This window comes from Palaemon carinicauda, chromosome 24 (genome assembly GCF_036898095.1).
Source record: "Palaemon carinicauda isolate YSFRI2023 chromosome 24, ASM3689809v2, whole genome shotgun sequence".
NCBI lineage: Eukaryota > Metazoa > Arthropoda > Malacostraca > Decapoda > Palaemonidae > Palaemon > Palaemon carinicauda.
The window spans coordinates 99968296-99983295 of record NC_090748.1 but is presented as its reverse complement, the minus strand read 5'-3'; the positions used below and the strand labels follow the sequence as shown (position 1 = coordinate 99983295).

Here is a 15000-nt window from a genome sequence, read left to right as displayed (position 1 = left end):
GAGAGAGCCCTTCTCCGTCTAGCTGGATCCTTCATCGAAGAAATCCATGTCCCTCAAGCTGTCCATGAAGGACAAGACTGAGGGCATGACGGCTTCGGCGGCGTTGAATCTGTCCCACTGTCCCCTGCTGAACTTCTTCCCGTCCACCTTCTCCGTCGCCTTCATGACCTTGCGCGTGATGGGAAGGAACTCCATCATGACATCCTGCACGCGGGAGCTGTCCGTCGAGCGATCCTTGGTGATGCGTCCGAAGACGCCGCTGATGTCCGGAAGGATGTTGATGGTCTCGGCCACCAGGGAATCCAGGTAGCCGAAGTCGCCCGTCGCAGGATACTTCACGTTCCCGGCCTCGTAGACCTGAGGGGCGGCGAAGGAGGAGCTGGCGAAGAAGCCAATCAGGAGGAGGATCTGCAAAAGGAGCGTTTGATGTTTTGGGATGAAAGATATCCTTACCGAAGTGGGACTACGGTCTAGCCTAAAGCCAAATCAGAAGTTCTTCAAAAAGGAGGCAACTGTGTTTGCCCCATACAAAAAAAAAAAAAAAAAAAAAAAAAGAGAGAGAGAGAGAGAGAAAAGGACTTTAGTAGAAAATTAGACAATAGTTGGACTTATTGGATCTTCGATATAATGAATGTAGCTATATTAAATATATTGAATATACCAACTCCTAATAAAAAAAAAAAGAGGATAATTCTAGCCTTATCATAAACATTGCTTCAAAAATTCCATTGAATTATTCATTTAGCTTCAAACTAAAATCCTTTAGCTCTTATCCAAATGCCAAAAAGGATACGGACCTTCATAATCATGATGCTACGGCGAAGGAAGTTCTGTTATGCCTGGCTAAGGCTGGTGTATATATACCCAGCTTAGCATGGGGCGTGGCTTCGCAAGAGGACCCTTTTGTCTAGCTAACTCTCTCTCTCTCTCTCTCTCTCTCTCTCTCTCTCTCTCAGGAAGGCCAATCCATTAACACCTGCGTACTATATTTACATCATTTACTCGAAGAAGAGAAAATGTCGACCATCCAATTGTAAAAGCGGAAGATGCTTTAGGATTTAACTGTCATCTCTCTCTCTCTCTCTCTCTCTCTCTCTCTCTCTCTCTCAGGAAGGCCAATCCATTAACACCTGCGTTGTATATTTGCATAATTTACTCTAAGAAGAAAAAAATGTCGACCATTCAATTGTAAAAGCGAAAGATGCTTTAGGATTCAACTATCATCTCTCTCTCTCTCTCTCTCTCTCTCTCTCTCTCTCTCTCTCTCTCAGAAAGGCGAATCCATCAACACCTGCTTTCTCTATTTGCATTATTTACTCCAAGAAGGAGAAAATGTCTATCGTACAATTTGACCATCCAATTGTAAAAGCGAAAGATGCTTTAGGATTCAGCTCTCATCTGTCTTGTTTGCAGAAGAAGTTTTTACGAACTCAAAAGCAGGTGAGTCCAAGGTCAAGATACAAACTGGATATCGCTTCAAGGAAAAATCATAAGGAAAATAGGAAGGTAATTGAAGGTTGAGGCGAAAAAGAGGAGGGCAAGGTAACCCCTACATATACTCCAGGTAACCCCATAGTAATGGGGTTGTGTCGCCATTAGAGGTTTTTGTGTTATGATAAGGATTATGAGTATTTACTGATGTTGGCTGTCGAGGGGAACAAACACTTAGCAGACTGAATGGGATAAGATAAGAATTCTTTTTCGAGAGATTAAAAAACTAAAATGGTAAACAAACTTAAAAGACTAAGATACGCATTTACTACGCGTCTTGTTTTTGTTTTTGGTTTTTATTTTTGGCTTTTATTATGCTTATGTAAGAGACTTAACAATCAAAGAGATGGTATAGGAAATATTAACATACTAAGATACGTAATTACTACTCATCTTTTTTCTTTTGTTTTTTATTTAGTTTATTTTGGTAGTTGCGTATATAAGAGACAGCAAAATACGAATGAAAAGACTGAAATACTCATCTACCACTCATCACTTTTATCTAACTTATTTTGGTAGTTGCGTATATAAGAGACAGCAAAATACGAATGAAAAGACTAAAATACGCATTTACCACTCATCACTTTTATCTAACTTATTTTGGTAGTTGCGTATATAAGAGAAAGTAACAAACTTCCAAAAGACTAAAATACGCACTTACTGCTCTCTTTTTATTCTATTTATTTTAGTAGTTGCTTATATAAAAGACAGTAAAAATAATTAAAGACTATGATACGCACTTACTAGTTTTTCTTTTTCTTTTTATTTTCGTTTATTTTGGTAGAAAGTAAATAAAATAAATAAAAGAGTGAAATACGCACTTACTACTCATCTTTTTTTATCTAATTCATTCAGGTAGTTGCTTATAAAAGAAAAAGTAAAAAAATAAATAAAAGACAATACGCACTTAGTTATTCTTTTATTTATTTGATATATTCTGGTAGTTGTTTATATAAAAAACTGTAAATAAAAAAATTCTTAGAAACGCTAAAAAAAAAAAATAAGATTCATTTATTTATTTAATCTATTTTGGTAGCTGTTTATATAAAAGAAAACTGTAGAAAAAAAAACTAAAAAAAAACCTTAGAAACAGTAAAAAAAAAAAAAAAAAAAAAAAAACAAGAAATTATATTCACGGTTAGTCCTCATCTTATCTTTTTTATTTTTTTTTTTTCTCGTTTCATATCATTTATTTTGGTAACTGCCTTATCATTCTATCCATTTACTATCTCCTAATACTATTTACCTAGCATCTAACATCCCCTATCGTTATCACTCTTTTGAAACTTCATGTTATTCGTCTAATGGAGCGAGACAAACTGGATTCTTTTTATGACAAGATATTTTTTGGTTGGTGATACCCCTTTGACATTTGAGCATAATAGAGTTATTTTCCCTGTTGGAGCCTTTGGGCTTGTAGCTTCTTGCTTTTCCAAATAGGGTTGATAATAATAATAATAATAATAATAATAATAATAATAATAATAGTAATAATAATAATAATAGTAATAATAATAATAATAATAATAGTAACACCAACGTTAATAATATTTTTAATAATAATAATAATAATAATAATAATAATAATAATAAGAATAATAATAATAACAACAACAACAACAACAATAATAATAATAATAATAATAATAATAATAATAATAATAATAATAATGATAATGATAATAATAATAATGATAATAATAATAATAACAACAACAACAACAATAATAATAATAATAATAATAATAATAATAAAAATAACAACAACAACAACAACAACAACAATAATAGTAATAATAATAATAATAATACACATTATCAATTGGGTGTGACAGTTCATATTAGTTAAACATAACTTCGTATGGTAATAATCTACATTGGATTACAGCCAACACCTACTTTATTAACGGCTACTACCGTTGAGATACTACCGCGAGAGAGTTTGGGGTCTTTTGACTGGCCAGACAGTACTACATTGGATCCTTCTCTCCGGTTACGGTTCATTTTCCCTTTGCCTACACACACACTGAACAGTGTGGCCTATTCTTTACATATTCTCCTCTGTCCTCATACACCTGGCAACACAGAATACCAAACAATTCTTCTTCACTTAAGGGGTTAACTACTGCACTGTAATTGTTCAGTGGCCACTTTCCTCTTGGTAAGGGTAGAAGAGACTTTAGCTATGGTAAGCCGTTCTTATAGGAGAAGGACACTCCAAAATCAAACCATTGTTCTCTAGTCTTGGGTAGTGCCATAACTTCTGTACCCTGGTCTTCCACTGCCTTGGGTTAGAGTTCTCTTGCTTGAGGGTACACTCGAGCGCACACTGTTATCTTATTTGTCTTCCTCTTGTTTTGCTGAAGTTTTTGTATTTTTAATAGGAGATATTTATTTTAATGTTGTTACTCTTCTTAAAATATTTAATTTCCTTTTTTCCTTTCCTCACTGGGCTATTTTCCCTGTTGGAGCCCCTAGGTTTATAGCATCCTGCTTTTCCAACTAGGGTTATAGTTTAGCAAGTAATAATAATAATAATAATAATAATAATAATAATAATACTATCGACATATACAGCTAGAGCTACAGTATAGAGGGATAGAATAGGTGTGGGGAAGGGGAGGGGGAAGCTAGGATTGTAAGGATTGGGGGGAATATTGTTAAAATGAAGTACAGTGGGAGGTGAAAAGATTGGGGCAGACCCAATCGTTCTTTGGTTGTTGGTATTTTTGCTGTGACATCATGCCTTGTAGAGACTTCCAGGAGGTGAGTTCTCTTGCTAGCTACCGAGGGACCATCGATAGATAATTATTTATTATTATTTATTGTTATTCATTGTGTTGGGGAAGAAAGGGAGTGGCATGAAAAAAACAAGTTACTCTAATTACCCATAAGGTAAACTGAAATACTACGGTACTATTTTTACGACCTTTTGGTTAGAAGCCTACAATCTTTTGTAATTCTTATTATTACCGTCATTTTTGTTATTATTAATTTTCACTCAATTGTGACCACTCCGGTAAAAATCCTGGAATATATGTTGCCTGGCATTTACCGTTTAAAAACTGACATATTATTATTATTATTATTATTACTATTATTATTATTATTATTATTACTTGCTAAACTACAACCCTAGTTGAAAAAGCAGGATGCTATAAGCACAGAGGCTCCAACAGGGAAAATAGCCTAGTGAGGAAGAGAAAAATAAAATATTTTAAGAAGAGTAACAACATTAAAATAGACATGGACGTAAAGGAGTGATATTACGGTCACCAATCCGTAAAAGATAATAATAAAGTCTTCGATCATTCGTAAGATATACTGTTAAAATTTGCAGTAAAGAAACTGTAAAAATCCTGGAATAAATGTTTCCAGGCATTTGCCGTTTTAAAAACGGATATATTGACGTAAAGGACTGATATTATGGTCAATATTCCGTAAAAAATAATAACAAAGTAGGGTAAAAATTACGGTTGCCTTTATCTTACTGAAATACGGATGAGAACAGTATATTTTTATGGAGAATTTCCAATTATTGACCTTTGACCTTGACCTTCAAAAATTTAATCCTTTCCAGCTTTTTACATAAGATTTAATCCCTGCTAGTGTCATTGCTCTGCAATTAGAATTGTGGCCAGAAAGTTGTTCACAAACAAACACACAAAACATAACCTCCCTCCAATTTCGTTGGCAGAGGTAAAGAGCTCACTGTAATGTATAGATTGCTTACAGAGATATTTCTCAAACAAATACACAAAACATAACCTCCTTCCAACTTCGATGGCGGAGGTAAAAAGTTCACTGTAATGTATAGATTGCTTATAGAGATATTTCTCAAACAAATACACAAAACATAACCTCCTTCCAACTTCGTTGGCGGAGGTAAAAAGTTCACTGTAATGTATAAATTATTTACAGAGATATTTCTCAAACAAATACACAAAACATAACCATCCTTCCAACTTCGTTGGCAGAGGTAAAAAGTTCACTGTCATGTATAAATTGTTTACAGAGATATTTCTCAAACAAACACACAAAACATAACCTCCCTCCAACTTCGTTGGCGGAGGTAAAAAATCCACTGTAATGTATAGATTGCTTACAGAGATATATCTCAAACAAATACACATACCTTTGTTAGCAATGAGCGTCTGTCAAACTCCTTTCCCAAAAGCTAATTAGAACAGCGCAAAATTAGCTTGTGTACCTGGAGCATTCCACCTTATAAACACTGACAGGTAATTCCTGATGATTGGTGGTGCTAAGCACTACTTCCTTCAGGGTACAGTGTTTTGTAATTAACCCATCTGACGTATAGACTACAAGGGCCTTCTTCTCTCCACTTTAATTAATGGGTAGAGTTGCGTGTTTTATTGCCTGCTGTACTTAATCATTTGAAATATACATACAGGGCATTCCTTTAGCACGGCCGCTTAAGGTGTACATGTTTCTATAAACATTGTGCTCTTTAATGGGTCGTGGAATTCTACCTACGATGTCCCTTTATATACACTTGAAAATTTGTATTAAGAAACGGTAAAAGTCTGGCAACATTTATTTCAGTATTTTTACTGTTTTAAGAACGGTTGCATTGACGTAAAGGAGTGATATTACGGTCATCAACCCGTAAAAGATAATAACAAAGTAATGTAAAGTTACGGTCGACTGTATTTTACTGAAATACGGTTAATAACAGTACATTTTTTACGGAGAATTTCCGATAAAGATTACGGTTTTTTCTAACAGTGTATAGCTAGGTTTCTAAGGTAGAAAAACATCCTCCTACTACAAGGGAGGATTTTAAGTAAGACAAACAACATTATAAATATCAACAGACCATAGAATTCTTGATGGTTTTGCAAATGCAACAACGGCGAAGAGTCAGGCATAATGAGAACCGAAAGAAATATGTCCGTGTCATACTAGGACGAATCAATCCGATACGCAATGATATATCACCCCTGAGTGGTTTGGGGATGAACAAGGGCAAGGAAACTGGTAGCGTCGATTTTCAGTGAGTGGCAGCAACTCATCATTCAGAGACAGGTTACGTAAGAACATACATTTATGAATTGCATAAGGAAGATGCACTCAAGCCAAAGTTGTCTTGTATAGTATGGTGTTAATTGTGTCGTAATGTATAATGTTCACTCGAGTTGAGAGCAAGGTTTAAACTTGAGCATGTGGCCATAATCTTAGATACTGCTGCTTTTTGCATTAGATTATCTTAAAACTTTTCCAATTTCCTTAAATTTTAAACTAGTAAAACCAGAATTACCTTAAAACTATCATTAGCTTAAAGAAATTAATTTGAAACCATGCAATTTACCTCAAACTAAGGTAATTTCCTTAAAAGTTTAATCCCTGAGAATCTGAAATATATATTCTATACTTATTCCATTGAATTTCGGAACTCTTCATGTTCCCTTGTTGATCATGATTCAACTCTCTCTCTCTCTCTCTCTCTCTCTCTCTCTCTCTCTCTCTCTCTCTCCCTCAACTTAAGGTATAATTTTCTTTTTATCGAAAACATAACACCAATTCAAAACAACTTGGATCAACAACGGAACAAAATACTCACATAAAAACGACTATGAAAAAAGAGAGAGAAACAAAGCAGATAAGAACCATAATCTAGCATAAGCACACTCTAATTGAAGTAAGAGTCAGGTACCTTAAGAATGGCGCGTAATCCCTTAACCAATTGCGCTGTCAATGGCTACTTTGCAATGATTTAGACGACACCGGTGAGCAGAGGAACAGGTTTGCACGGCCAGGCCCCCACCATTAATTTTACGGATATATGTTCTCTTATCTCACGTGGCGATGTAATAAGACTCGGGCGATGAATTCACAGTTGGTGCGAGACAATTGGAGGTTCTGGTTGAGATAGAATTGATATATTACACTCTCTCTGGTTATCTTGGCTGTTCGATTTCGAAGGAAAAGTAGATAGATACACACACTTGTATTATTATTATTATTATTATTATTATTATTATTATTATTATTATTATTATTATTACTACTTGCTAAGCAACAACCCTAGTTGGAAAAGCAGGATGCTATAAGCCCAAGGGAAATTAGCCCGGTGAGGAAAGGAAACAAGGAAAAATAAAATCTTGTAAGAACAGTAACAACATTAATATATATATATATATATATATATATATATATATATATATATATATATATATATATGTATATATATGTATATATATAATATATATATATATGTATATATATATATATATATATATATATATATATATATATATACATATATGTATGTATATATATATGTATATATATGTATATATATAATATATATATGTATATATATATATATATATATATATATATATATATATATAGTGTGTGTGTGTGTGTTTATATGCTGTATAATTTGAGCAGATACATACATGTTGTATATGTATATACATATAAATACATACATATTTATACTGTATATATATATATATATATATATATATATATATATATATATGTGTGTGTGTGTGTGTGTGTGTGTGTGTGTGTGTGTGTATACGATCTCAGTCGTTCGTTCGTTCGTTAGAGATTGCCGGGAGCTAACGCCTTAGGCAAAATTCATAGCCCACCAGGGACACACACAGTTTTAAGGCAGTCGCTCAGCACAAAGAGCAAAACTGCCAGTGTTAATCTGGGTCTGGGTCTTCCAGCTCTTCTAGTGCCTTGTGGAGCCCAGCTGAACGTCTGGTGAACAAATCTCTTGGGGAGTGCGAAGAGCATGCCCATACCATCTTCATCTACCCCTCACCATGATCTTATCCCCATATGACACTTGAGCAACCTCTCATATAGCCACAGTAACCCTTAACTCTTCCACTTTTGACTCTCAAGTGCTACGCCTTCAGTTTTTTCTCCTCGACCAAATCTTCAATTGGACATTTTTTTATTCTTTGCACACATTCCAAAACTGAAGACTAATTTTCTCTGCTTAATTTTTTTTGCAAATACAGTACACTTGGCAACTTATTGTCCTGTCCCTTTACACAAAGCAATACATTGGTCGCAGACACCTTCATACTTTATCTACTAAATCGTGAGGGAAAATCAAACAATATATGAAAATTTATTGAAAAGAATTTTTTTTTATTATAGCTAGTTCTCCAACTATTGAATCTTGGATTGATAAGATGTAAAAAAAAAGAGTGAAATAATTATTAAGTCATCATATATTCGGCAATCATGATTTTCATTCATAATTTGGCTAATTAATCATTCGCTTTCATTAGATGAAGATGGGTTCAGTAAGCACACGATCTCAGTCGACAGCTTTCTTCTAATAATCTTCTTGAGACTCTGAAGATGAATTTTCAGTCTCTCCTGCGTAACCTGCAAAGTCATAAAAATTTTTATTTTACCTTAAAGATGAAATTCAGACAAACTATTAAAGCTCTCATTTTGTAGTTTTCAGTATGGTACTATACTCATTTTTTTTTAATGAGATGCATTTGCACCGACTCGCAGCGGTGCCCTTTTAGCTCGGAAATGTTTCCAGATCGCTGATTAGTTAGAATTATCGTGTTCAACCAATCAGCGATCAGGAAAATTTTCCGAGCTAAAAAGGCACCCCTGCGAGTCGGTGCAAATCTGCCTCACTAAAAAGAATTGACTATAGAATGAAGTTTTTGAAAAATAATTTCCTTCAACTACTTTTAATAAACTTAATATCTATTATGAGTGTTTAGGTATCATATAGGCCGAAGTGGCAAAAAATGTTATAATCGTAATCAAATGCTACTGCAAAAAAATGTCTTTATCAGAAAGTATTCATTGCTAACTGAAATTCCAAGATCGATATTGATACAAAATTCCATTAAAAAGAAAGTAAACATAAGGCTATATCTTCATAAGCATATGTTATCAAATTATACATGCGGATTCATAACCTTACCTAATATAACTATCGGCCCAGAATAAGTTGGTATGACATCGGGCATGAGTCCCTGGGAAAACCTTGATTGATTTGGCACTTGAGGAGAAGCTGCTGGTCTCGAAGTTCTGAGTGTTAGAGGAAGAACTTTGTTTTGGAATGCATTTCTGTTGCCTGAATGCACTGGAAGCCCTGGTAATTGTGGGTTAGTTCCAGTCAATGGTGACAAGGGCTGTGAAGTAACGCGACTTGATGTTTGGAAATTTGCTGATGATAATCGACTCTGATCCTGGAATGAGTTTGTGTTAGTTGGACGTCCAGGCAGAACTGGTACTTGTTGGGCTGTTCTTGTCAATACTGGCCTGAGCTGGGAAGATACAGAACTGGATTGCTGGAATGGTGGTGGTGCTGTTTGACGCTGATTCTGAAATGTGTTTATGTTTGATGCATGTACTGGAAGCCCTTGTAATTGTGGGTTAGTTCCAGTCAATGGTGACAAGGGCTGTGAAGTAACGCGACTTGATGTTTGGAAATTTGCTGATGACAATCGACTCTGATCCTGGAATGAGTTTATGTTAGTTGGACTTCCAGGCAGAACTGGTACTTGTTGGGCTGTTCTTGTCAATACTGGCCTGGGCTGGGAAGACACAGAACTGAATTGCTGGAATGGTGGTGGTGCTGTTTGAGGCTGATTCGGAAATGTGTTTATGTTAGAAGCATGTACTGGAAGCCCTTGTAATTGTGGGTTAGTTCCAGTCAATGGTGACAAGGGCTGTGAAGTAACGCGACTTGATGTTTGGAAATTTGCTGATGACAATCGACTCTGATCCTGGAATGAGTTTGTGTTAGTTGGACGTCTAGGCAGAACTGGTACTTGTTGGGCTGTTCTTGTCAATACTGGCCTGGGCTGGGAAGACACAGAACTGGATTGCTGGAATGGTGGTGGTGCTGTTTGTCGCTGATTCTGAAATGTGTTTATGTTAGAAGCATGTACTGGAAGCCCTTGTAATTGTGGGTTAGTTCCAGTCAATGGTGACAAGGGCTGTGAAGTAACGCGACTTGGTGTTTGGAAATTTGCTGATGACAATCGTCTCTGATCCTGGAATGAGTTTGTGTTACTTGGGAGTCCTGGCAGAATTGGTACTTGTTGGACTGCTCCAGTCAATACTGGCCTGGGCTGGGAAGACAGAGAACTGGATTGCTGAAATGTGTTTACGTTAGATGCATGCACTGGAAGTCCTTGTAATTGTGGGTTAGTTCTAGTTAATGGTGACAACGACTGTGAGGTAACACGACCTGATGTTTGGAAGTTTCCTGATGACAATCGACTCTGATCGTGGATTGAGTTTGAGTTAGCTGGGCGACCAGGCAGAACTGGTACTTGTTGGGCTGCTCCAGTCAATACTGGCCTAGGCTGGAAAGACACAGAATTGGATTGCTGGAATGTTGGTGGTGATGATTGACGCTGATTCTGGAATGTGTTTATGTTAGATCCTTGTACTTGCAATTGTGGTAATTGTTGGTTTGCTCCGTTCAGTAATGACCCACGCTGTGATGTCACAGAATTTGATGTGTTTGGCCTGATTTGCATCACCTGTCTTTGATTTGAGTTAATTTGATGTGCAGAAGAACCTGGCAATGCTGGGTTTGCTTGAATGAATGTTGGCACAGGCTGTGGTCTTGCAGGGCTGGATGATTGAAAAGTTGGTGATGGCAAGGGTCCTTGATTCTGGAACATATTAGTATTACCTGAATGTACAGGTCGTTGGGGGTTTGTCCCGGTGAATGTTGAGCTAATCTGTGATGTTGTAGGTTGAATTCTTACAGCTGAAGGAAGTTTTGGCAACAACGAGTTGGCTTCATTTGGCTTCTCAAAGAGACTGGTAGCGGGGTTTGTTCTGGAGGAAGATGAGAATTTTGACAGCAGTGAATTAGCTTCGTTTGGCTTCTCAAAGAGACTTGGCCTCTCAGAGAGACTTGTACCAGTTGTACGCAAAGGGACATTTGGTATGGAAGAATGCCCGTTATTGAATGCACCCTGTGAGTTAGATCCTCTAGAAAATTCTCTATTAGAAAACCCATTCTGAGAATGACTTCCAAATGGTGTACCAGGATGGCCCAGGCATGTCGCTATGCCAACTATGATCACAGCAATCTGAAAGAGAAATTTACCCTTTATTCTTATTTCATCAATAAAAAAAATTAATTCGCTATACTCAATTTTTTTCAATGAGGCGTATTTACCCTGACTTGCAGTGGTACCCTTTTAGCTCGGGAAACGTTTCCTACTAGCTGACTGGTTGGAATTATTATGTCCAACCAATCAGCTAGTTGGAAACTTTTCCGAGCAAAAAGGGTATCCTTGCGAGTTAGTGCAAATTATTATTATTATTATTACATGCTAAGCTACAATCCTAGTTGGAAAAGCAAGATACTATAAGCCCAGGGGCCCCAACAGGGAAAATAGCCCAGTGAGGAAAGGAAACAAAGAAAAATAGAATACTTTAAATCAGTGACATTTAAATATTTCCTATATAAACTATGAAAACTTTAACAAAACAAGAGGAAGAGAAATGAGATATAGTGTGCCCGAGTGTACCCTCAAGCAAGAGAACTCTAGCCTCATTAAAAAAAAATGAGTATAGTACATGTATAATTCTATTTTCTTTTTCATCCTAGTTTAAAGGCTATAAATTCCGCTCTAAAACGCAGAAGCAAGGGGCAGCGACATTGTCCTATCAAGTAGGACAATGCCATAGAGGCTGACCATATATACACATATATGATCAGCGCCCAAGCCCCTTTTCACCCAAGCTGGACAAAGGAGGGCCAGGTAATGGCTGCTGATGACTCAGCTCCCCTAAATACCCCATCCTTAGCTCACAAGGATGGTGAGGTTGCAGCGACCAAAGGCATTAACGAGTTTGAGCGGGAATCGAACCACAGTCTGGCGCTCCCCAGTCAGGGACGTTACCTCATCGGCCACCACAACCCTACAAAATGTTTACCAATATACAGAAAAATATACAATCAAGAATTTATGAAGAATTATAGAAAACCTTAGGTCATGTTCGACCACCTTATATTAAAATAATTAAATGCAGTGATTTATAAAGTCTTAAGTAGAGATATAATTATGGAGCATACCTAATTTAAGAAATAAAGATCTCCTACCAAGGCGTGTAATTGGTGTTTACTGGGTTATTATAATGTTTAACAGAGGAATCAACGAGTTTGATCGGGACTCGAACCCCAGTCTGTCAATCACTAATCAGGGGACGTTACCAAATAGGCCACCACAACCACAGACATAAAAACATTAACTCACCTCTCGTAACATCTTCACAGCAGAACGCGAAAAATGAAACTACGCCAGAATCGCTTATTTTTCTTATATAGGGGTCCCAGGATAATGATAATCGCTGGAAAATGACTCTTCCATATATCCTGAGGCAGGATTTTAAGTGGAGATCCTACCTAGGGAATTCCCCTAACGTCCTTACGTAAGAGTTTAAGGATAATGAGGATACCTCTTCTTTGCCTTAAGCGGAGGCGAGAGACGTAAAAATATGGTAATTCCCGATATGACCTTCGTTGTAATGATGCTGATTATTATCACTTACTAAGCTACAACCCTAGTTTGAAAAGCAGGATGCTATAAGCCCAGGGGCCCTAACAGGGAAAAATAACCCAGTGCGGAAAGGAAACGAGGGAAAATTAAATATTTTAAGAACAGTAACAACATTAGAATAAGTATTTCCTATATAAACTATAAAGACTTGAAGCAAGAGGAAGAGAAATAAAATAGAATAGTGTGCCCCAGTGTACCCTCAAGCAAGAGAACTCTAACCCAAAGACAGTGGAAGACCATGGTACAGAGGCTATGGCACCACCCAAGACTAGAAAACAATAGTCTGATTTTGGAGTGTCCTTCTCCTAAAAGAGCTCCCTACCATAGCTAAAGAGTCTCAACAGGGAAAATAGCCCAGTGAGGAAAGGAAACTAGGGAAAATGAAATATTTTAAGAACAGTAACAACATAAGAATATATATTTCCTATATAAACTATAAAAACTTAACAAATCAAGAGAAAGAGAAATAAAATAGAATAGTGTGCCCGATTGTACCCTCAAGCAAGAGAACACTAACCCAAGACAGTGGAAAACCATGGTACAGAGGTTATGGCACTACCCAAGACTAGAGAATAATGGTTAGGTTTTGGAGTGTCCTCCTAGAAGAGCTGCTTACAATAGCTAAAGAGTCTCAACAGGGAAAATAGCCCAGCGAGGAAAGGAAACAAGGGAAAATGAAATATTTTAAGAACAGTAACAACATAAGATTAAATATTTCCAACATAAACTATAAAGATTTAACAAATCAAGAGGAAGAGAAATAAAATAGAATAGTGTGCCCGAGTGTACCCTCAAGCAAGAGAACTCTAACCCAAAGACAGTGGAGGACCATGGTACAGAGTCTATGGCACTACCCAAGACTGGAGAACAATGAATGGGAATGGAGGAGAAGGGTGGCTGTTTATTTGTATTTAATTGTTTTGGAAAAGCGCTGTAGGAGCTTCCTAAAAAAGCGCAAGAAATGTGCTAGATCATTTCTTAGGCAGAAGCTTCTAAAAAACCGCCAGAAACTAAATAATTTCTTGATAGCGCTGTAAGAATCACTAATATATTTTGGAAATCTCGCGGTAAATTGTATATTTAAATTCTTATTTTCAACTAAGATAAAGACAGAAATTTCCTAAACAGAATAATAAATAAGATAAATGAAAGTCTGTTTTTTTTATTTGATCATATTTGTGGAGTCAACAACAACAATAATAAGAATAGGGAAGTGGGGAATAGCTCAAAGGCAGGTACTCGGGATGGGAAAGATTAAGGAAATAGGGAGAAAGAGAAGTACAGGAGAAGAATAAAAGAGAGGGGCAGACCCTCTTGCGATATTAGGGAATTGGTATTATTATTAGTTTTTTAATTAAGTCATTTGTGGAGTGGATAAGTGTTTTGGTTTTTATAGCGCAGTCGTGCCAGATTGGAGAAAAACGCGCTATTCCCCAGAGACGCGCTAGATATAGCGATCATTGGCTACTCTGCGGAGGAGGTTTAGATAATGGGTCCTTCTCTATAAGCGAAGTTCAAACTGACTGAGAAGGAAGATGATGATCATTGATTTCACGAAACCATTTACGAAACCTTTTATATCAGAAGAAAGATCTTGAACTATAAGTTATATAAACTACTATCTCATGCTGGGATCGAACCCTATTCGATTCAAATGAAAGGCAAGGTTGCTATCAATTATCCCACAGAGGCTAGGTTCGTAGGTAGGTATTAGAATAACTTTACATAAAAAAAAAGATTATGCAAGCCACGGGCTCTTGCGCTAATGGCAGCCCGCAATTGAGGACGACCAAAGGCGAACTCTCCTTTCATTTGAAGAGACTATGGTTCGATCCCAGGATGAGGTCACTCCAAAATCAAACCATTGTTCTCTAGTCTTGGGTAGTGCCATAGTCTCTGTACCATGGTCTTCCACTGTCTTGGGTTAGTGTTCTCTTGCTTGAGGGTACATTCGGGC

At 36.6% G+C, this 15000-nt stretch overlaps 1 protein-coding gene across 1 annotated transcript in view; it reads right to left on the bottom strand.

Moving 5' to 3' along the window:
- Nucleotides 1-8818: 8818 nt before the first annotated feature.
- Nucleotides 8819-15000, bottom strand: part of LOC137618508 (uncharacterized) — a 12871-nt gene continuing 6689 nt past the window's right edge. Inside the window, exons 2-5 of the mRNA XM_068348665.1 lie at nucleotides 13855-13987; nucleotides 12354-12405; nucleotides 9434-11567; nucleotides 8819-8871 (exon numbers count right to left, since the gene is read on the bottom strand). Coding sequence (XP_068204766.1) covers nucleotides 8819-8871; nucleotides 9434-11567; nucleotides 12354-12405; nucleotides 13855-13987 — 2372 coding nt within the window. The remainder of the gene's footprint in view (nucleotides 8872-9433; nucleotides 11568-12353; nucleotides 12406-13854; nucleotides 13988-15000) is intronic.